Source organism: Pan troglodytes, chromosome 16 (genome assembly GCF_028858775.2).
Source record: "Pan troglodytes isolate AG18354 chromosome 16, NHGRI_mPanTro3-v2.0_pri, whole genome shotgun sequence".
NCBI classification, from domain to species: Eukaryota; Metazoa; Chordata; class Mammalia; order Primates; family Hominidae; genus Pan; species Pan troglodytes.
Genome location: NC_072414.2, coordinates 62,677,065 through 62,700,676, shown reverse-complemented (window position 1 = coordinate 62,700,676; position 23,612 = coordinate 62,677,065). Strand labels below are relative to the sequence as shown.

General features: G+C 34.7%; 1 protein-coding gene across 6 annotated transcripts in view; it reads left to right on the top strand.

The window, feature by feature from the left end:
• UACA (uveal autoantigen with coiled-coil domains and ankyrin repeats) overlaps window positions 1-23,612 on the top strand; it is a 102,139-nt gene that overhangs the window by 60,367 nt on the left and 18,160 nt on the right. For 3 of the 6 annotated variants that reach the window (XM_001174957.6, XM_063795222.1, XM_001174955.6), the window contains 11 exons: window positions 3,608-3,696; window positions 7,358-7,422; window positions 8,210-8,267; window positions 10,901-10,971; window positions 11,075-11,181; window positions 14,225-14,406; window positions 15,880-15,917; window positions 19,013-19,081; window positions 20,483-20,590; window positions 21,553-21,585; window positions 22,102-22,200. In XM_001174957.6, the coding sequence (XP_001174957.1) occupies window positions 3,608-3,696; window positions 7,358-7,422; window positions 8,210-8,267; window positions 10,901-10,971; window positions 11,075-11,181; window positions 14,225-14,406; window positions 15,880-15,917; window positions 19,013-19,081; window positions 20,483-20,590; window positions 21,553-21,585; window positions 22,102-22,200 (919 nt within the window). Of the gene's footprint in view, window positions 1-3,606; window positions 3,697-7,357; window positions 7,423-8,209; window positions 8,268-10,900; window positions 10,972-11,074; window positions 11,182-14,224; window positions 14,407-15,879; window positions 15,918-19,012; window positions 19,082-20,482; window positions 20,591-21,552; window positions 21,586-22,101; window positions 22,201-23,612 lie in introns of those variants that run through there. The other 3 variants (XM_063795223.1, XM_009429461.2, XM_063795224.1) reach the window with 3 other exon arrangements.

Here is a 23,612-nt window from a genome sequence, read left to right as displayed (position 1 = left end):
TTCTCAGTCTTTACTTGCATGAATTTATTCAGAATATTATAACTGGAAACCAGATACTAAATATAGAAATGAATATTAGGAAGTGAATAGTTAATGTGTGATATGGGTCACTGCCTTGGAATGCTTAGATATTAAATATAGTAAAGATAACAGCAGGACTATAAATTAAGTAGTTTTTAAGAGCAATAAAGTTGGAAAGGTTTCAAGTTCATAATGTTTCACTTTTATCAAGTAGCAGTTTGATAGCTATGGAAACACTGGTTATTTTGAATCTTGCCCCATTACTGAATTTTAAGCTATTTATAGGGCTCACAGCATAAATTGTGAAAATTTAATATCCAAAAGTGATATTGCTCTTCATGTTTCTTTTTTCTCAAATGCTAAGATGTTAAAAGATGAAGTGAATCTTTTTTGGGATGGAACTTTTCAGTGAAACCTATATCACTGAAATCAGTTCTGCCCATTCATACTTTGAATGTTTTGAGTGACTGGTGGCTTGAGTTTTTGTTTGGAGTTCTTGATATAAGGTTCAATTTTGAGTGACATTAAATAGTCAGTTATAATGGTGTAATTTGATGAACTGTGAACTTTAGTTTTTGAACTATTTGAGGAGTGTTAGTCTTGAAGTTTTCATCATAGAGAGTAGATTTTTTTTTTTTTTTTTTTGAGACAGAGTTTCGCTCTTGTTGCCCAGGCTGGTTGTGCAATGGCACAATCTTGGCTCACTGCAACCTCTGTCTCCCGGGTTCAAGCGATTCTCCTGCCTCAGCCTCCTGAGTAGCTGGGATTGCAGGAATGCACCACCACCCCTGGCTAATTTTGTATTTTTAGCAGAAACGGGGTTTCTTCATGTTGGTCAGGCTGGTCTTGGACTCCCAACCTCTGGTGATCTGCCCACCTCAGCCTCCCAAAGTACTGGGATTACAGGCGTGACCCACTGTGCCCAGCCAAGAGTAGAATTCTTTCTAGGATTCATAGAATAAAGTATTTCCCTTTTTTTACTCACACACAAACTGTATTCTTAATTAAAGCATGTTGTATTTAGTCAAGTGTGGGACATGTTACAAATTATTTTCTGTATTTACAATTACAAAAACAATTTGTTTCAAATGATTGTTTTTAATTTTGAAATTTATTTCTAAATTTAAGACAAAAGAACATGTGCTTCTTGAGCTCAATTTGGTTTCAAAAATGAAATATTTGAAGCCTAGCCATAGTTACCACAAGGATCTGTTTTCTTTCCGTTCGCCTCTCTCCTAAGGTACAGCCCTTCCAGGGCCCAATCCAAGTTGGGGAAGGTTCACCAAGGATTCCATTGCTACTTGGAGAACAGTGGACTCCAGTTTGTGTCTCCCCATTTCCTCAAGGCTGTCAAAGTGCTGTTCAGTCTCCTGTTTCTCTGGAATCAGCAAATGTTCCCAGGGAAAAAGTGGCCTGAAATACTAAGCTCACTTCTCTGGGCCTTCTTCCTACCTTGCATCTTGGCCTAGTAACTTTTTACTATTTTGTTAGCTCACTGACACCTTTAAGCATATGTCTCATATTTTTTGCAGCTTTTCTAGTTGTCCTCAGTAGTAACATTTGTCCAGGTTACATATATCTCCTGTTATAGAAGTCCATGTCTTGTTTTTAAAGGAAGAAAACATAGAGTTGATTTTTAAATTGCAAAATAGTATTTTTTATAAAGCAATTTTTCATATTTCCTATACAATTCTTTGCATGTTTTAATGATTGATGTATCTTCTTTCCAAAGCACATCTATTTATAGCACATCAGCATTACTAATGCATTGTAGATTTGTTGTGATTTCTGCCCTTTTGTACATCATCATTATAATGTTGACCTCTTTTGAAGAAAGAGGTCTTCCACATTTTGTGAGCTAAGAAATGAAAACAAGCAAACAACAAAACAATGATATCTCTAAGATTGTTGGGAGACTACCTTTGCTAAAGGAAATTAGCATTCTTCAAAAGGTTCTAATGGTGCATTGCATAGTATAATTCCCAGTTTCATTGTGGCAGAGAGATTATAAGGCAGAGATACTCAGCCTTATAGCGATTTAATTTAGTAGAAGGAGAACTTACCTGACTCTTAAGAATACTATATTCCTTTTACCAGAAACAGCTTTCTAATTCGGATTGTACACAAACCTGCTTTACTTGGTAGTGCTTTGTCTATAGTTTGCATTTATATCCATCGTAATACTAATAGCGTCGCAAGACTGAGTCTTGTAATATCTGGAAACGAATTTGTAAGCTATCTTCAGATTTTGTCTCCAAGCATGCAGATATTCAAATATTTGAGGGTTTGTCATTTGACTGGCACTGTTATTGGTTCGGGGGATGTAATAGGAAGCAAAACTAGACAAAAATCCCTGCTTTCATTGAGTTTGTAGTTGAGTGGGAAGAGATTGATAGACTATAAAGAATAAAGTAATGAATTTATTCTATTACAAAATATTAAATCCTATATAGAATAATAAAGGCAGGGATTGGGGGAACTAGGAGTACTAAGGTTTTGGTGAATGGGAAAATGTAAAAAATTTTAATGGTGTGGTCAGGGAAGACCTCTGCTGAGAGTGGGCTACAAGAGTGTATCTGTATCCTGGCACCTGCTGAGCACTTTCACATTTTTTGTTTCCTGGCATCTCTAGAATGGTTATTGCACTTACTTAAGGCCTCAGTTCTATTTCTACTTGAGTTCGACATCCTTTGCCAGCAACTATTGTATTTACCTGTTTGGATTTGTAGAGTAATATTCAATGTCAGTGGCAGTTCTTTTTGTTAAACTCAGCATAATTCATAGGTTTACAGAATGTCAGTTCTCATTGCACACAAAATATTTCTATAATGTTTGTTGATTAATAAAATATTAGATGACTAAATAAATAATGAAATATTGTTAACTAGCATTTTGAATACTTGATGGCTTAAAGTTAGTTTTTTAACTTTAACTTGCCTTATTAGGAAACTTACTCAGTTATTCCTGTTCATGTGAAACTTCAGCCAATCATACAAGCCCAGGCCTTTGAACAAAAGGAAGAATTAGTTGGTAGTTGGTAATGTTTGGGAAGAAGGCGCTGATTCTTTTGTGATTTTAAGGGTAGTTTAGCTTGCTGTTTTGAAGGCTTTTCTAAGCAGGTTTAGTTTGATAATTCTAAAGAGAAGAGGTAAGTGTTTGGATCTGTCTTTGGCCTCAGCATTCTGCTGAACTAAATAAAATAATGAAACTATTTGAAACTAAATAAAATAATCTGATAGAAAATTTTCAGTGCATTTATTAAGATCCAAGCAGCAATGCTTTTGCTATAAACTTTAGAGTTAATGATATTATAGTATAAATTTTCTCTTATTAAGGCTTTTGCACATTAGTATATTTCATTGGTTCTAAGCAGGTATTTTTTAGAAAGTATTGGCCCCTTATGTAAATGAGATAGGTTTCTTTTTTTAACTTTAATTAAATATATAGGTGTTCTAATGTAGCCTTTAAAATGTGTGTGTGTTTGTGTGCGTGTGTGTGTGTTGAAAAAGGGTGACATTAATGTAGCATTTAAGGTGACCTTTGGTTGTTTCCTTAGCACAACAAATATATTTTTTTTTTTGTTTAGCTTCCATGTTGTGGCCTCAAAGGGGAATCTTGAGTGTTTGAATGTCATCCTTATACATGGAGTTGATATTACAACCAGTGACACTGCAGGTATGTTTGCCTCCATAGTTAATTATAAAACATAAAGCGAAAACAAACATTGTCCACTGCTAACATTTTTATTCAGACCTAAATGTGATATAAAGAGAGATGTCCTCAATTTTCTGTTTTTAAAATAGTTGAGAAAGAGTTTACTTCTGAGGTATTGTGGGAGAGGTCAAGTATAGGGAATTTAGGAGAAAGGATTGCTTTACTGACGAGCAGTTGGAGACCTGAATTCTAGTGCAGGTCCTAGTAGTGTTACAGAATCCTAGAATCTCAGATTTTGAAGAACCATTAGGGACCATTTGGCATTTGGTTGGATGTTTCTTGTGATGGAGAACTAACTGCCACCTAACAGCATTATCATCAAGGACAACAATAATAACAAGAATAGCTGACATGTATATAACATTTAATAGCTATTCTTCTAAGCACTTTACCCATTCATTTTATTCTCATTCATTTTATTCTCTCAGAACCCAGAGAAGTTCTGAGGCCCTGAGCTGTTAAATAATTTGGCCCAAGGCCCTTCAGTAGCTAAGTCGCAGTCAGAATCTGTATTCTTAACCATTATGCCTCATAAGGAACCCATTCTGTGCCTAGCTATATTTATAAAAAAATCATTTTTTATAGAGAATTGAAATATATTTCTCACTCAGTTTTCTGCTTACACTTATTTGTACCTTTGTCTGTCCTTTAAAATCTTACAACAAAGGTTTGTACATCAAAGAAGTTTGTACATCAAATGTAGACCTTTAAGTATTTGAATATAACTATCTCTTTTGTTCCATGAGAGTGCTAGTTTTCTATCTATCAGGATAAACATTCTCACTTCTCTGGGACTGTTGACAGCTTAGTTGTTTGCAGTTATACTTTGTTTTTCTATTAAATACAGGAGTTGACCCAGAACTAAAAGGCTTTTGTTTGTTAGTTTTTACAGTTTTTTATCCTGTGATTCCATGTAGGGGCAAATAAATACATTACTTTTACCCAGCATTGTGTTTAGAAATGGAAGGGAGGGAGAGGGAGACAGATCACAATTGAATTAGTGAGGTAAATCTTTACTTAAGAATACATCAGATTCTAAGAAGACCAAATTCAATTTATCTGCTACCTTTGAGTGAACAAAGAAATGTGTTTATTGCTTATATATGCTTTCCATTGATGTAGAAGAATATTTATTTTTAGAAATTTTGGACTAACCTTACCTCTTCAGAGCTCTTAAGACTTTATTTATTGTGTGGATTCCAATTCAAACCGGTATCTTTCTTGTTTTTGTCTGTATTCTTTCTGCTCTGGACATTTTGCCTAGTGGCTAATCTAGTGACTTCTGCTTGCCTTCTTTCTTTGCAGATCAAGCTCAAATGCTTCCCCAAGCTCAGCAGACATTATTTCATATATTGCACCCCAACATACCGTGTTTAACTCTTCTGTCTTTTGTTTTTGCTGCTATTTATATTTTCATTTGATAGGTTTTATAATGTTTGTCCCTAGAGTTGTCCTTTATTGAATACAAGGGTCTTTTCTCAATTGCTATAATGTCTGTTATAATCCAGATGTAGATATTTGAACAATGTGAATACACATCTTTATGTGTATTATCTTAAGTGCTGTTTAATATTAAAGTGTATTTAAAATGACCAGATTTCAAATTAGTGCAGTTTTGAGATATTTGTTACTTAGGTCTTACCAGGTATGCACCTGTGTTGTAATTTATGTTGGTATGCTTTAGATCTGGTGTTTCCTTGATTTTTTGCTGCCGTATCTCAAGTGGCTAGATTTGATATTTCCTTATCCCTGATCTGACATTTTTATGTGACCAAGTTTCTGTAGCATTTTGTTGAACACCAGGTACTGTTGCCACTGTGCCTAACCCTACCATCTCCACTCCATGCTATCTCTTACTTTACATGTAAATGACAGTTATTTTAGTCACTTTTCACAATGTGAAATGTTTCTGGGACACTTGTCCATGAACAGGAGCAAATTGAAATTTGAAATGATCACATCTGATTGACTTGTAATTAGAGGATGTTTGGGTGTGGTTGAATGTATTGTATCTGTACTTATTGAAAAACCTGAAAGACCTGGACTCACTATGTTTTGTTCTGCAACCTGGTTAGTCAGCTACATGGAAGTGACCAGAGAGTTGAAAGCCAATTTATTTATCCCTCCAAGATGAATAAAACATAAATTACTCTTCTAGCAAAAAGGTCTACTTGTGAAATCAAATTATGGTGTTTTTGTTTTTGTTTTTTTCTGACAGGATTTCGCTCTGTCACTTAGGCTAGAGTGTGGTGGCATAATCATGGCTACTGCAGCCTTGACCTCCTGTGCTTAAGTGATCCTCTACCCTCAGCCTTCTTGAGTAGCTGGGACTACAGGCATACACCACCACACCTGACTAATTTTTATATGTTTTGTAGAGATGGGATTTCACTATGTTGCCCACGCTGGTCTCAACTCCCAGGCTCAAGCAATACACCTGCCTAGGCCTCTCAAAGTGCTGGGATTACAGATGTGAGCCACAGTGTCCGGCCCCCAAATTATATTTTAAGAAGTTTGTGGCCAGGTGTGATGTCTCATGCTTGTAATCCTATTACTTTGGGAGACCAAAGCAGCAGGATTGCTTGAGGCCAGGCGTTCAAGACCACTTTGGGCAATACAGTGAGACCCTGTCTCTACACAAAATTAAACAAATTAGCTCCACATGGTGGCACGAGCCTATAGTCCGTCCCTGTTACTCTGGAAGCTGAGCTGTGAGGATCGCTTGAGCCCAGGCATTCGAGGCTGTACTGAGCTATGAGGCTGCACACTAGCCTGCGTGACAGAGTGAAACCTTGTCTCTAAAAGAATAAATTGAAAAGAAAAGAAGTTTGTGAGATTAGAGGGAAATTAAGAGCATTAAATGTTAGAAGTTGGAATAGCCTGGTTAAATCCTTATATCTTTCACCATCCAAGAGGTGTTTGTATAAAGAAATATAATTAGGAAAAATAGGGTTTGGAGGTAGATAGTTCCTACAAGTTTCTTTTCTGGTATTCAGAATTAACCTTTCAGATTACCTGGTAACCTCTCCTCCCTACCCCCTTTGGCATTTCCTTTAAAACGCACATTTTATACAAATTATATTTGCATGAGTTGTCTGATTTTCAGAGATAGAATTACATAATAAACTTTGAATTTTAGCCAAAGCATGAAAAATCAGTTAAGGAATACCCTTTCTATGCCTTACGCTTCTTAACTTTCTCAATTTTTCAGTGTCCACACTGCCTATTTGGATATGTAATGTGAAATCTTGGTATTTCTTTCTCTCTCTTCTTTCCTCATTGTCTTTCTCTCCTTTCCCTTTTCTCTGTGCCAGTATTTAATTATCTGCTGTGTTTTAGGGACTGTTCTACATGCTGGGGATGTAGTAGTGAATACAACAAAGTTCCTGCTTGTTATAGATTTCTATAATTAGTTTTTCTTTCTACCTTCATTGTTTTGGTACGTATATCATCTCTTACTAAAATATCAAGCTAGATGAAACATCTTTGGAAACTGAAAGTATACTTACAGATTAAGTATGTTGTCAACTAGTTTTGGGAAAAAAGAATCATATTTCTATAAAAGTCCTCAATTTACATATGAAGAAAATAATCCTTCACATGTATCTTAAATTATTTATAGGGAGAAATGCTCTTCACCTGGCTGCTAAGTATGGACATGCATTGTGCCTACAAAAACTTCTACAGGTAGTGGAAGTGGTTAATACTTTAGCTTTATTATTTTGACAACAAATCATAGATGTACTTTTAATGTGTTTTTGGAATTTTAGATCAAAGAGAATAGTAAACTAACTTTGACTATGAGCTTACATATTTTTTCCATCATTTGTGAAGGAATGTGAACAATAAAGAGCAAAAACTGAGGGAATTGAGTTGCATAACTCAGTGTATTAAAAATAAATAACAAAGGCTTGACCTTCCTGTTGACATAGCTGAAGGTTGGAATTTTCTGTTGTCTAGACTATCGTGGAAGATAAAGTAATACAACATAGGACCTGTATATTTCTATTCAAACACAGATAACTTATACTACATAATATTATTACATTTTTAATCAGATAACCACAAAATTCTAACTAGTTGGCTAAAGTTCCCATCAAATATTTCAGTCATACATTTTTATAAACATATTCACTAAGTTTCATAGCAGAACTCACCTGCTTTTCTGATTCAGTATCTCAAGTTTTAATTCTTGGTGGAAAAAAAAACCCCAAACAATACATATTTTCCTGTATTTCATGCCATTCATTATAATGTACCATATGTTTCCTGTTTGGTGAAATATTGTTAATTTAGTTATATAATGTTACTGTATTTGTTCCATGTCAGAATATTTCATGGATTGTCTGATAGTCTTTAGCTTCTTTGATAAGTGGAATATTTTAAGATTAAATAACAGCTGTTCATCTGAGTCTGGATATCTAATTTTAAAATAAAACTCTCCTACTTTACTAAGTTTTCTTTACTTTAACAGTACAATTGTCCCACTGAGCATGCAGACCTGCAGGGAAGAACTGCACTTCACGATGCAGGTGAGCAGTGGTTTCCCTTGGATACAAATATTTGTTAAAATGTCTAGTCATTTGAATTAATTTCAGGGTTTTAACACATAGATATTTATATAATTCATGGAGAAACAAAGAATATTAAAAACCTGTTTGCACAAATTAGAGATTTATTAGATTATACCGCTTAAAAAGATTCATTCAGTCAGTATTTACAGGCCAGTCAGCTTGCTAGATACTAAAGGTACAAAGGTAGATAAACTATAATCCTGCTCACAAGGAGCTCCAAGCTGTGTGTGTGTGTGTGTGAGAGAGAGAGAGAGAGAGAAACAGAGAGAGAATGTGTGTGCGTGTGTGTGTTTCATATCTTTGGGAATTGGAGAAATGGGAAGAAGACTTTCCTTAAACTATGTTTACCTAATTAACATGTCTGAACCTCTTTTTTCTCATTTGCAAAATGAAGTTAATAATACTACTGCAATAAGTAGTATTAATAAATATAATCAAATCATAAGTAGTGCCTGGCACATAATAATTTCTTAATTAATGGTGGTAGTTGTTTTCCTTTAGAGATGTCAGTGCTGAATTTCATATCACTGTAATGTGCTATATTTTAAAAGAGATTTATACTGATTTTTAGAGATTTTATTATACTTGTGTGTCTAAATTTATTTGCATTATTCTTTACGTGTCTTAAAGAAAGTACTTTGAAAAAAGTTATATATTTAGGTATTTTTGGAATGTAAGATAGCCTGACCTCTTGCTAAGTCTGATGTTCCTACATTTAACTATAAGGCCAAAGGAAAAAAAACAGTCTACTTTCTCTTTTCATGTATATGGAATATATGCAGTAGATTAAGGTGGTCTGCACTGAAGACATATTACACTTCAAATTTCCTTCAAAATTTTATACCTTAATTTTTAAAAATTTTGCTTTTTGTATTTTATTTGTATGATAATTTCTCGCACAATGCATTTCTTTTTTTTAATATAGAAGGGTATTACTGTATTTGCAAAGCATTTTTCCATTATCATTTGAGCCTCACAATGACCCCTGTAAGTTAACCATATATTTTATTATCCCTGCTTTGAAAACTGGTACAACTTGACCAATTGAAATCTTTATACTTATTAGTTAGATGCATTAGCTAGGATGGAAACTAAGTTGCTATAACAAAAGAACTCCAATATCAGCTGCTTATTAAAAAAATTGTTGAGTGATATATATTGACAGGTCACTCATGGTCATTTTAAAACTGAATTCTTTCTATCTTGTTTCTCCACTTACCTGTGAGTATCTTCCTTAACTGCAAGGTCGAAGCAGAGTTGTGGTCGTAGCCGTATTCTAGCTAGCAGGAAGGAGGAGAGAGCCTAGTGGAATACATGCCCAAAGTCTAGAACTCAGACTTGGAAGTAGTAGATTATTCTCCATTCATATTCTACTGATAGGAGCAAAATCAATTGGCTATATTTATCTGCAAGGGAGGCTCAGAAATAAATTCTCTAGGTGACTAGTCATATTCCGAAACCTACTCTATAGTAGAAGAAGAGGAGAACAAATTTTGGTAAAATACTGCATTTTCTGCTACAGTTCAACTCTCTGGCCTTCCAAATATCTCCAAAGCCCCTACTTCCCACATACTCCCAAAGGAGAGGATATATAAACAAACTCATTTACTTCATCTAGCTCAAAGTCTAGGATTTCTGGGTGGTATGCAGTTTTCTCTTTTTGGCTTTAAGCGGTTCTTCATGATCTAGTAATCTGTAAACTCTGGAATTTATTATGCTTTACATTTTTAAATTCTCATTTATAATTGGACCTAAAGGGTCGCTAATTTTACAGTTCCTGAATTAATGTATTCAGGTTCAGTTTATCTTTTTCTTAAAGCTGATGATACATTTTATATAAAAGATTTGCTGGATTAGAGACGAAAAGTGAAAATTCACTTGATTTTCTTATGTTTGGTTTAATTCTATTATTTCACCAATAAGAAAAGAATGCTCACTTTGTCAGTACTTTTTGTGCTTATAATTTATGTCAACTCATAAGGCTTAAAAAATTCATGGGGATTGTAAACATAATCCTACTTTATGAATTTAACAATAATTTTTCCTAATATAAATATGAACTATAGTGTTAGTCAAAGAAGCATAATGTGATTTTATAATTATTAGCAAAATGACCTTACTTTGCATAAAGGTAGACATTGCAATCTCTGCTTTTATGAGAAATATGAATTGTATGATTCATACTTTACTTACTGTGACTATTCTATAAAAAATGGATATGATTCTTTAAAAAAACTGAGCCAACACTTCAAGGATCAAGTCAGTTATAGCCATGTTTAAAAATATACTGTAAGTACAAAATTTAGCTTTGATTTTTATTGTCTGTGCTTATCCTTAGAATAGTAGTGTGTTCTTGTCTTCTACAAGGTTGACGTTATTCCTTGGTCCTAATAAATTGTAGACAATTTATAATCTTGTCTAATCCATTTTCAGATGAAAAATTGATGCTTATAATGCTAAACTAAGAGTGAAGGATGTGAAGCTTGGTAATTTAGAAATTGAAGAACTTATTCCTTATATGGACCTAGAAAAACACCATGTGTCTTACCAACAGATGTTCACCATTTATCATTTTCTTTTGTTCCTTAAAGCAATGGCAGATTGTCCTTCTAGCATACAGCTGCTTTGTGACCATGGGGCCTCTGTGAATGCCAAAGATGTAGTAAGTTAGTTTATGTTTATTCTCATTTCAACTCATGCATTCTAACTTCTACATTTTGGGAGATCTGTTGTCTTAATGCTGTTTTATTTTTCCTGTTGCTTAGGACGGGCGGACACCACTTGTTCTGGCTACTCAGATGAGTAGGCCAACAATATGTCAACTGCTGATAGATAGAGGAGCGGATGTTAATTCCAGAGACAAACAAAACAGGTAATTCTTTTATCATGGCTCCCAGATACCAGCTGGATACACAGGGATGGAAAGGCCAAGTCAAAGCAGCAGCTCTGTTCTCTGACTTGGCCTTTCTTTCCTGTGGGTTCTCCCCTTCCCTGGCTTGCTTTTCCTTGGAATTAACATCTACTTGTCAGTTTTCTTCAGAGTCTGCTGAAGAAAGAAGGAGAGGGAAATAGAGGAAGATGACAGGGTTAATGTGAATAAAAGCAGTGATTAGGCCTTATGTTTGGATCAAAGAACTGAAGGAGAGAGGAATTACATCCCAGGTGCTTTAAGCTTAAAAAACTCTTTAATGAAATGGGTGCAAGTAAGATACATAGGAGAAGAATTTAAAAAGTACATCTGTAGTTACTTCTTCATTAGTGAATCTTTTGAGTAAAGTGGTTCTTGAGTGTCCTGGAACTTGACATGTGTCAGTATAGATTTTCTCAAGGTGTTTTCTCTCCTTACTCTGCCAGGGTACAGTGCCATCTCCTACTCTGAACCTGTCCATTTCTGTACTGCAGAGGTCCCTTGCTTTATTTTTGCTTCTGTATTTGATACTATTTTAGTTGGTGTGCTCTAATAATTTCTATCCAGAATTCTCCCTATCTCTGTCTGTAGGTCTAATGTATCATGGTGCTTGTTGTATTACAATTCTGAAGTTTATGGTCACAAAGTATCTGAAACACACCCCTTCCATTTAATTCAAGTATTAAAATAAATTAAACTAAAATTTCTGGGATTTTTGTAGTTACTAGTAAAAAATTTTGGTTTCTTTTGACTTAATTTTATTCTTCCAAACATGTATTCTATTGTTTGTAGTTTATTAGAAGTATAAAAGTATAAAAAATAGTCTTTAGTTGTCAGATTTTATAGCTGTAATTGTTTTCTTTATGCATCTCAAAGGAGGAAATTCTGTACCTAATGCTAAATGACGAGTTAATGGGTGCAGCACACCAGCATGACGCATGTATACATATGTAACTAACCTGCACATTGTGCACATGTACCCTAAAACTTAAAGTATAAAAAAAAAAAAAAAAAAAAAGAACCCTGGCTTCTACAACTCCCCTTATCTTAACTCAAGCATTTCTTTATATTGACTTCAATTCTCCAGACAAAGCTTAATGCTTTCAATCAATTCCCAATCAGGAAATCTTTGACTTGGAAGCCCCTACTTCGAAATGTCCTGACATTCTGAGCTAAACCAATGTATACCTTATATGTATTGATTTATACCTTTGCCTGTAACTTTTGTCTCCCTAAAAAGTATAAAACCAAGTTGTAACTCAACCACCTCCGGCACCCATTCTCAGGACCTCCTGAGGCTGTGTCATGGGCCATGGTTGCTAACATTTGTCTCAGAATAAACCTCTTTAAATATTTAAAAAAAAAAAAAAGACGTGATTAAGAAGTGGCTTTTTAATATTACTTTGTTTTTGTGGATACTATCATCTGATTCCAAGCATGATGAAGAAAATTGGATTTTAAAATTAAATTTTACAGCTGGGCGTGGATCACTTGAGGTCAGCAGTTCAAGACCAGCCTGGCCAACATGGCGAAACCACATCTCTACCAAAAATACAAAAATTAGCTAGATGTGGTGGTGCGTGCCTGTAATCCCAGCTACTCAGGAGGCTGAGGCAGGAGAATTCCTTGAACCCAGGAGGCGGAGGTTGCAGTGAGCTGAGATCATGCCACTGCGCTGGCAACAGAGCGAGACTCTTGTCTCAAAAAAAAAAAAAAGTTAAATTTAATTTTAGGATCACAGAGGGATAATCTGGTTGATCTACATACAGTGCTTTATATTTTTTATAGCTCTCACATTTTTCAAAGCACTTTATCTATGTTTTTTCATTGGGCATTCACAAAAAGCCAATGAAGCAGGGCAGTGTATATTGTATAGACTAAATAGCAGATGGTTTTCAACATAATTTATAACCTTAGTTTCTAATACTTTATATTTCTTTTTTTCCTGTTTTATATGTAGCATTTTTTAAATAACAAAAACATTGTTAATGCTTGTTTTGTACAGAATTTCTTTATCAGCAACTACAGGGGAGTTGGGGGACAAGGCTTGAATATGAGAAACACAGCATACATAGCAGAGAAAAGGCAAGAGTCAGTTTCCTTAAGAGATCCAATATTCACAATTGAAGACAGAGTTAAATATAGGATATGTCATTTCATTTCATTACGTGTTGGTTAGCCCCATCCTAAAAAATAGAGGATTAGACAAAATAATTTCTAGGGTCCTTCTAGATTTTCATGACAATTATTTTGTTGCATGATTAGTATTTGCTGATGTACTGTGAGATGTTTGAGTGCCAGTGGTTCTATTGCAATAGAATAAAGCAATGATCCATGTTGCATGGCGTTAGTTGTAGTCTGAAGATGTGAAGGTCTCCAGGTAGAAGAATCAAGGTTCTTCTAAGCAGGAACATCAGGAATGGAATCTGATACTTCTCTTGGAGGAGAAGGGATTCTTAGGGGAGGTTTGCATGATGTGGTTCAGTTCATGAAGGGACTGAAAAAGTTGGGTTTTGATCACATGGGGTGACAGTATCAGTTGTGGAAAATTTTTGTGGTGATTATTTACGTGTAGGGCATTGAAGAAGTGGAATAAATGAGGTTGGTTTGGTAGTAGAAGTAATTAAAGGATATAAGGATATAGAAGACAAAGCAAATGTTTTTATAAATGCAATGAATATAAAGTAAAATCTATATCTGTAACAGGCATGACTTCTTAAAGTAGTGTCTATTCTTCAATAAGGGAGCATGTCTTAGTGTTCAAGTAGAACTACAGTTTATAAGAAGCAAAACATTCCTTACTGATAAACAGTATTGGTTCATCTCCCTCTACAACATGGATTTGCTTACTTACATTATAGTCACTTGCTTTGAGGCAGTGTGTGTTGCATATATAATCTAGTTTATCCAGTGAACACTAAGACAGTGTTCAACAATAGGGCAGAATATTTCTGCAATATTTCCTTGGAGTTTTCTCAGTCTTTTGCTCTTCCATTTTTCCATTTAGAACTGCCCTCATGCTAGGTTGCGAATATGGTTGCAGAGATGCAGTAGAAGTCTTAATTAAAAATGGTGCTGATATAAGCTTGCTGGATGCGCTTGGCCATGATAGTTCTTACTATGCAAGAATTGGTGACAATCTGGACATTCTAACCTTGTTGAAGACTGCATCGGAAAATACCAACAAAGGTATCAGCAGTTTTCTGTAACTAGAAAAGTCCACATTAACAAAGAGCCACTTTTTAAAAGACTTAGGTAGTAGAACTACAGTTTATAAGAAGCAAAACATTCCTTACTGATAAACAGTATTGGTTCATCTCCCTCTACAACATGGATTTGCTTACTTACATTATGGTCACTTGCTTTGAGGCAGTGTGTGTTGCATATATAATCTAGTTTATCCAGTGAACACTAAGACACTGGAATAACTTCAGAACTGAGAAGGAAGAGTCAAGTGTTTTACTAACTTTTTTTTTTTTTTTTTGATGAAAAGGGGTGAACCTCCCAACTTTTTATACTTACGAAGTTTTAAAGAATCATTGTTTAAACATGTATGTAAAATAGTCAGCTGATATTTACCAAATGCCTATGCCATGATTTTTTATGTTTTTTTTTTAAAAAAACAGGAACATACAGAAAAGCACAATGAATAGTCACTCATTACCACTGAGAAGCCTCTGTTAACATTTTGAGAAATATCCTTCTAGTCTTTTCCCATTAAATTGAATTCACCTGTAAATCTGAATTGTAGCTTACTTTTTTATGTAACCTATTTTGAAGGCCTTTCCCTCAAAAATAGTTTTTCTATAGTATGATTTTTATTGGTGTATGAGATTCCATTTATTTAAGTTTCATTTAATAAAGCAGTTTTCTACATGTAGTGTTTAAGCTATTTATAATTATTCATTAATACACAAAGGTTGTGACTGTCCTTATGCATAAATATTTTAGTATATTTTTATTACCCTTTAGGGTCGGTTCCTAGAAATTGAATCACTGAGTTTCAGGGCATGCACATTTCTTTAAGCCTGTGGTCTATGTTGGCAAATTGCCTTCCAATTTAGGAGCTTTTTAAATTTTCTTCCCCTCCTTTTTTTTAGATATGGGGTCTCCCTTTGTTGCCCAGGCTAGAGTATAGTGGTGCCATCATAGCTCACTGCAATCTCAAACTCCTGGGCTCAAGCTATCTTCCCGCCTCAGCCTCATGAGTAGCTGGGACTACAGGCATGTACCACCATGGCCAGCTAATTTTTTATATTTTTTTTGTAGAGATGGGGTCTTGCTATGTTGCCCAGGCTGGTCTTGAACTCCTAGCCTCAAGTGATCCTCCTGCCCCAGCCTCCCAAAGTGCTGGGATTACAGGTGTGAGCCACCATACCCAGCCTAAATAAATTTCCCATTTTTTACCTGCCTCCCATCCTTAGTCTTTAATCTTACCCACTTGAATATTGTTATAAAAATTTTGCTAATTTGATAGGCAAAAGTGAGATGTCATTATTGTTTCAAGCATACATTTTAGAAATAAAACTAAAAAGTTGTAAGCTTTAGAGGAAACTCTAAAGTTTATTTATTTAATATTGACTCAATTGTATAGTTAGGGAATGCGTACCTACCCCAAGTTAACCTGCCATTTTGTTGTTTCTCTTTTTCTCTAAATCTTAGGGAGAGAACTTTGGAAGAAAGGGCCATCTTTGCAACAGGTAGATATTAATTTTAATTTTAAATAATTATATGTATTGTATAGTTTAAAGTGCTTAGTAAAACTAGTTAATAGTTAGCATAACTATTCTGAGTTTGAATGCGTTCTATCTCTCTTCTCAGTTAATCAAGCCCGTGTAGATTCTGGATACTTAGATCATGAGGTCCTATCAAGATACTATCACTTAGCTGGAGACACATTAGATCTCAGTTTCAATGAAGGTATCCAGTGGGAAAGAGATAGCCTCCTGATTGGGGCCGTGAGCATTCAGTTTTTTCAAGTAGGAGACATTGTGACTTGCTAAATGATGAACTTTAGCTTGGCAGATCATAGACAGTTTCCCCCAGTCTCCCTTAATAACAGGACAAAATATTGACTGTTATGGGAAAATTCTTCCAGTGTAATTAAGAAATGAAGAAAACAGAGTTCTAAACTGATTATATATTGTGATTTCAATGCCACTGTTAGCGTTTTTATTTCTTCTTCAGTCTTTTTTTCTGTGTGTATTTAATTGAGGACTTTACGGAATAACAACACTTGAAATAATTCATGCTTTGCACTACATTTATTATTAAATTACTATTTAACCCTGTTTTGATATCCCGGTTTGTGAAATGTCTTATGTTTTCTGCTAATCTATTTGTGTTAAAGTAAGCAGGGTTGGTTTACAGTACCGTGGCTCAAAAGCTAGTGTAGGCAGCTTTCCTCTCCTGCTGACTGTTCCCTTCCAGGCTTTCAGCTTTTCTCTAGTGAGAGGAACCTAAGCATTTGCAAACCCTGAAGAGAAAGTAATCAGGTACCTTGAGCAATTCTGATCATCATCCTGTGTCATTTTTGTACCTGTCACCTGAATCTGAAAGCTACATTTAAAAAAAATTTTGCTTTAAGTTCTGAGATACATGTGCTGAATGTGCCAGTTTGTTACATAGGTATACATGTGCCGTGGTGGTTTGCTGCACTTATCATGAAAGTTATATTGAAGCTTGTTTTCCTTTTCAATCCATCTGAATTAATATGTTCATATATGGGTCATGTCTGTTGACACTTTTCCATCTGGAGCAACTGTTCCAGCCTTCTTCCCTGTGCCTCATATAACCTAAGTGTGAGTAGAGTGAAAAAAAATGTACACCGCTATGACTGTACTAGCCATCTCACACAGAATCAGAGAAAAATGATTTCTGAAATATATAGATATTTAAAATAAAAAGAATTATTGAATATTAACATGGGAATTGTTCTCTGCTCAGTGCTCTAGGAAATATGGAAGTGAATACAAGGAGTTAATATTCTACTAGGAACAGAAAGACGCACTGCTCCTAATTACTGTGTTTCCGTCATTTATTGAATACACTTACTAAATATACGCTGTAAATAGGACTTTTTTTTTTTTTTAATACTAAGGCACATGTAATCTCTGTTTTCAAGAAGCCTACAGTATAGTTGCAAATGTAAGACTCACTCAGTTGTTTGTTCACAGATATCTGCTGAACATCTACGACATGCCAACTACTGTTCTAAGTGCTGGGAATATTGTAGTGTACGAAGTCTCTGCCCTTATGGAACTCCTAGCTTAGTGAGAGATGAACAATAAGCAAAGGAATATTTAGTATCATAGCAGATGCTGTGAAGAAAAACAAAACAGAATTAAGGGATGAAGAGGGAGTGGGTGGAGGTCTGTGGGAGAAGCCTCACAGGCTGAGGGAAGGGCAGGTGCCCAGCCCCTGATGAGGGAGCAGGTTAGACATGTTCATGGGGCGGGCAGCAGCAGACAAGTGTGACAGGAGCGATGTACCCATCGTGGAGGGAGCAGAAGAGGCTGCTAAAGTAACAAAGGGCTAGATTAAGAAGGACCTTGTATGATAAGGACTATGGATATGTACCCACCAGTGACTACCAGATGGCGGAAGGCAGGACGTGTGCACCCCAATCAGTGGTGCACGTGATCAGATCGCTGCTAAGTGGAGCCAGAGGTGCAAGAGAGGTTCTTTTAGTGTGCTAATAACAAGGCTTGTCAGGAAGATGGATCTTAATTAAAGGATGCGGTTGATTTAGTATGTCTGAGTTAGGATATAGTGGAGGCAGTGGGTGAGGATGCTGAAGTGAAGGCTGAGAATGAAAGTGGTATGATCAGGTGAGCTGTGAGAAGATGTCAGATTCCACTTGAAGAACAGTCCTTTGGTAGAAGGAATGAGGCTGTAAACATAGTTAGGGCCAAATTGTGGATATAGAATATTTTTTAAATGGGAGTTGTTCCTCTAGTTCTAGATCCAAACTCATTTGAATGATAGTTTAAAAACTTGATCAAGCAAAGGTAAACAAATAATAGAAAACATGAGAAAATCATCTCGAAGAATTAAAACAGTAGTTTTTTTTTTTAACCTAATTAGGAAGAAATAAATAGCTTTCTACATTAGTTATTGTGGAGATTTAAAGATCATTTTGGTTTTTTTAAAAGGGGGGTTATTCTCTTGTTTAATAATTATGTTGTGTTTTTGTTAAAGCAAATCTCTAAGCTGGAATAAAGTTTCAAAGCAGTAAGTTACAAAAACAGAACATACACCCAACCAAGTTATTTAAAGACCTTTTTATATTGCTCAGGTCAGAGGGACTGTCTGTCTCTTCCTTACCATACCTCTTGATATTTTATTTTGGTGGTGCTCGGAGAAGTAAATAATTTCCGTATTGTCTTTACAAATTAATGTGACTTCCCCTTCCTCTTCCTTTTTTTTTTTTTTAAATTGAGCTCTTTTAGGAGTAGTTGGCAATGCAGTGCTTTATAGCCCAACTTTTGTTATGCATTTATTACAAATTCTTTTTAAAATTTTGTGACTTTAGTTAAAATAAATCCTTAATAATATTTTAAAATTTGTTATTATTTAGTATTTTTAAATAAGTTATACTTGATTTATTTAAAACATAGTCTTAAAGGTCCTTTCCATTTTGGAGTTTTAAATAGAAACACTGCCACCTTGTGTTATGTGCAGCTAATGTTGGATAAACTGAAAATCACTAACTGGGTGTATTGCCAATTGAGGAAAATATACTTTTCTGTATTCTTAAACTTGCTGACCCGTGTTTTCTTATGTTTTACCAAAGCGAAATTTGACACACATGCAAGATGAAGTAAATGCGAAGTCACATCAGAGGGAGCATCAAAATATTCAGGTAAAAAGAAAAAAATAATGGTATCTTCCTTTAAAAACAATTCCAGTATTTGTAGTGGGATTGAGAGAGAAGAGAGGAAGCAAGAGAATGGGTGAAATGAGTGGGGCAAAGAAAGGGAAGCTCGTTAAAATTGTTTGTGATTCTCTTTTTTTTGCCTAATCTCTTCTATTTATTTATTTATTTATTTATTTATTTATTTATTTAGAGATGGGGTCTGGCTCTGTTGCCCAGGCTGGAGTGCAGTGGCATGATCTCAGCTCACTGCAACCTCTGCCTCCCAGGTTCAAGTGATCCTCCTGCCTCAGCCCTTCTAGTAGCTGGGATTACAGGCATGTGCCACCATGCCTGGCTAATTTTTGTATTTTTAGTTGAGACGGGGGTTTCACCATGTTGGCCAGGCTGGTCTTGAACTCCTGACCTCAGGTGATCCACCCGCCTCAGCCTCCCAAAGTGTTGGGATTACAAGCGTGAGCCACCACACCCGGCTGCCTAATCTCTTCTTTAAGAATTGACTTTTGTTATCAATGTTTGAGTCCAGTATTATAAAATTTAATTATATAACGCTAGAAGTATGGTGTAGAAAGCATTGTTTTAATATATATTAGAAAAAGCAACTTTATATAACTGTTTGATTTAAATGTGTTTGTTTTGTGATGTAAACCATACATTTGTGTTTATTTTAGAAAATTATAGTATTAAAAATGATCATTAATGTAAATTAAATCTGATTTTTTTCTTAAAGTATTTTCTATTTTGATTGAGAAAAATAATTTTGTTAAACTAACCACACAGTACTTTTTAGCTTTTATATTGGTCAAAGTTTCCAAAGAATATTATGAGGATTATTTTAGAGGAAGGACCCATAATTAATTTTATGACTGAAACACCATTAAATGATAAATTGAATAGCTGTTTCAGTATAATAAAAGCATTTTATTTGGGTTTTCTTATTTTACTATGTAGTGTAAGAAAATGAACTATGTTCTTAAATTCGAGCCTTTATCTTTTACCAGAGCACTGAAAATGATGATTATTTCAACAAAAGGATTAGAAGAGTCTCATAAATTTGGGAGGTCTTAAGCAAAAGTTAAAATGGCATATTCTTTTGCTCTTTTCTGTGTCTAGATGCTTTTTATTTTTTCTTTATTGGAATTAGGATGATTTGCCCTCTTGTAGTATATACTTGTATTTATTAGCTATTATAGGATAGTAATTTTCTATTTTATTTTTGATCTGTAGATTTTAAATCATTGGCATATCATTGAAATTATTGTATCTTTTGTACTTAGTGTTTTACATATGTATGTACCTGTATGGTAGTGAACTGCTTTTAAAAATTTCTCCTTTAAGAATTTGCTCTTTTAAGATTGGCCTGGCACCTTGTTGTCTTTATTATTTAAGGATTTGGAGATTGAAAATGAAGATTTGAAAGAGAGGTTGAGAAAAATTCAGCAAGAACAAAGAATACTTTTGGATAAAGTCAATGGTTTACAGTTACAGCTGAATGAGGTAAATAAATCTGCATAATAGAAAAATAAAAAAACTGTCTTACTATACCAATAGCAAATTGTTAATGATTGTGCTAAAGAAGGTAAAATTAGCTCATTGCACTTTAGAGGAGTTAAATCTTACTGGGGACCAGGATTTTTACATGAAATTTTACATTTAAAGTACCATAAGCTAACAAGTAAGGACAGTGTAAAGAATGTTCAGGGAAGTGAGGAGAGATCACTGTGGGCTGCCGCTTCTGAGGGGGGCACTTCCTGTGGGAGATGGTACTTCTGGTGAATTTTGAAGGAAGTAAGAGGGAATCAGAGGGCATTCCAGAGAACACTGTGATGAGCAAAATCACAGAAACAGTGACCTGTAATATATTCCTTGTTGTGTAAAAAAATTGGAAATACAAGAAATATCCATAAATCATTTTTTAGAGGGAAAGTAGAATATATATGAAATCTAGTATCATCAGTTTGCTCTTTAAATATACATTTTATTAGGTACAGGACTTACCACAGGTGAAATCTTATGTGATATTTGCATTTCAAAAGTAAGAAGTAACTGCGTGATTGGTACAGCTGTGTCCTTGTGATTCTAATTTTCCGTATCACTTTAATATCTTGCTATCTATGTTAGATTTTCCTAAAATTGAACATATGCAAAAGCAAAAGGCTGAACTATAGTTAGGGCCATGGGATTGGAGAGGAAAAAGTAGACCGAAGATATGAGGACGAAGAACAAGTAGGACTTGGTGGTTGATAGGTTCTCAAGAGAATCAAAAGTGCTTCTGAATTTGGATAGTGAGAAGAATGAATGACAACTCATACAACAGAATTGTACATAATTTTCTTCTCATATCCTTGGCCCTAGTCTTAAAGACATCTGCCAATCTTTTTAAAATATCTTTGCCAAGTTCATGCCTTTTAAAATAGGCTTTTAAGAATTAAAATATTTTGTGTTCTTTTTAAATTTAGGAAGTTATGGTTGCTGATGATCTGGAAAGCGAGGTAGGATGACATTTTATTTTAAACCATTAAAATTGTTTTAGGAATTGAAGATGATATAGTAGTAAAAGTTTAAGTCCTGAATTGAGATAGAGACCAGGATTCTATTTCTGGTTATTAAAGGGAAATTCAAAATCTATACATGACTAAAAAAGGATGTTTTGAATGTAGTGGCATAGATTATTGTAGGCATTTTGTTGTTATTGCCTCTGAAAGTCTTACTTTCTGTGAAACTTGTCCTGAAAATAATATAAAATTCTAAACATAAAGAAAATGTCTGAAAACATTAAGATTGAAAACAGAGATTTGAATTTTTTATGATTTTGTTTATAGATATTGTATGTTTCATTAGTATATTTGTAGAAATTATCAACTCTATTAGTAGTTAAAGTTCACCAGGTTGGAGAATTCATTAACTCCAGTCCTCAATGTAATTCCAATTCACGTTTTCTAAAACACATTTTTAATCCAGTTCCAAGCACAGGGTGATTTTACTCTATTTATTCTGTTTCATTTCAGAGAGAAAAGCTGAAGTCCCTTTTGGCAGCTAAAGAAAAGCAACATGAAGAAAGCTTAAGGACTATTGAGGCTCTGAAAAATAGATTTAAATATTTTGAGGTATAGAAAGGTTAAATTATTTCCTGTAATTCATAATGGGTAATGGTAAGGCTCTTGGCATCAGACTTGAATTTGAATTATAAATCTCTTATTTATAGTGTGACCTTGGGCTGCTTATTTAAAGTCTTCAAACTTGTTGCCTCTTTGGCAAAACTGAGGTGACTGTCTCTTTCTCCACATAGTTATAAAGGTTAAGTGAGATCATTTAAATTGACTAGCATGTAATTGACATTTAGTGTCATTCTAGTTTCTCTTCATTGTCCATCCTTACCTTTTTAAAACATCATATTTCTACCTGTAAATTTGCAGTGAGTATAATGATAATAAAAAGCATTCATATAAATGAATGATGATATGTCCAGGATTATCTCAGAAAGGATTCATCACTGGGCATCACTGAAGGCAGCTGATTCAGCATGAATCTTTTGTCTTTGTTGGTGAATGCAGCCCCAAAGTACACTAAAAAAGTGCCTTAGTCCGTTCGTGCTGCTGTAACAAAATAAAGAAAATTTATAAAGAACAAATTTATTTCTCCCATTTCTGGAGGCTGGAAAGTCCAAGATCAAGGCTCTGGCGTTCATGACTGGTGAGGGCCTTTTGCTGCATCCTCACCTGGCAGAAGGCGAAAGGGCAAAAAGGAGCCTAAGTGAAGCCCTCGTGACTTAGTCAGTTTCCAAAAGGCCCCACCTCTTAATACCACCACAGTGGGAATTAAGTTTCAACACATTTTGGCAGACATTCAGACCATAGCAAAAATAATATTCTTCTTTGTAAATAAAAAACTATGTGTGCATTATGAAAAATAATATAAAACATGTATGAATCTCACAGTGTTGCAAGAGATAAGTCAGACACAAAGAGTACATACTGCACGATTCTATTTTTATGAAGTTCAAAAGCAGATAAAACTAATCTATGATGTTAGAGATTAGAATAGAGACCGCCGTTTGGTGAGGGGTTACTGAGTAAGGTGTGTGAAGAAACTTTTGGTGTCCTGGAAGTGTTTTATATCTTAATCTGGGTTGTGTATAATTACAAAAGGTATGCATATGCAAAAATTCATTGTATTATACACACTTAATATGTGTACATATTTATGTGACTGAATTTTCAAGATTATTCAGAAACACCATTTTATAACCCAAAGAATGATCTAGCTGTAGTGGCTTCTATCTTCTTCACATTTGAAGACTCTTTTTTAGGTTAATTGTGAAACTGGTGATTGCTAATATTTTAATAGCACTGACCATGTACTTTGCATTCTTGTCGTACATCAAAAAAGAAATCAACTCTATGTGATAAGTTTTATTGTTACCTGACTTCACAGGTAGGGAGGTTGAGGCACAGAGAGGTTTACCCATGAGGGGTTTCACAAATAATAAGTGACAGAGTCAGGACTTGAACCCAAGCAT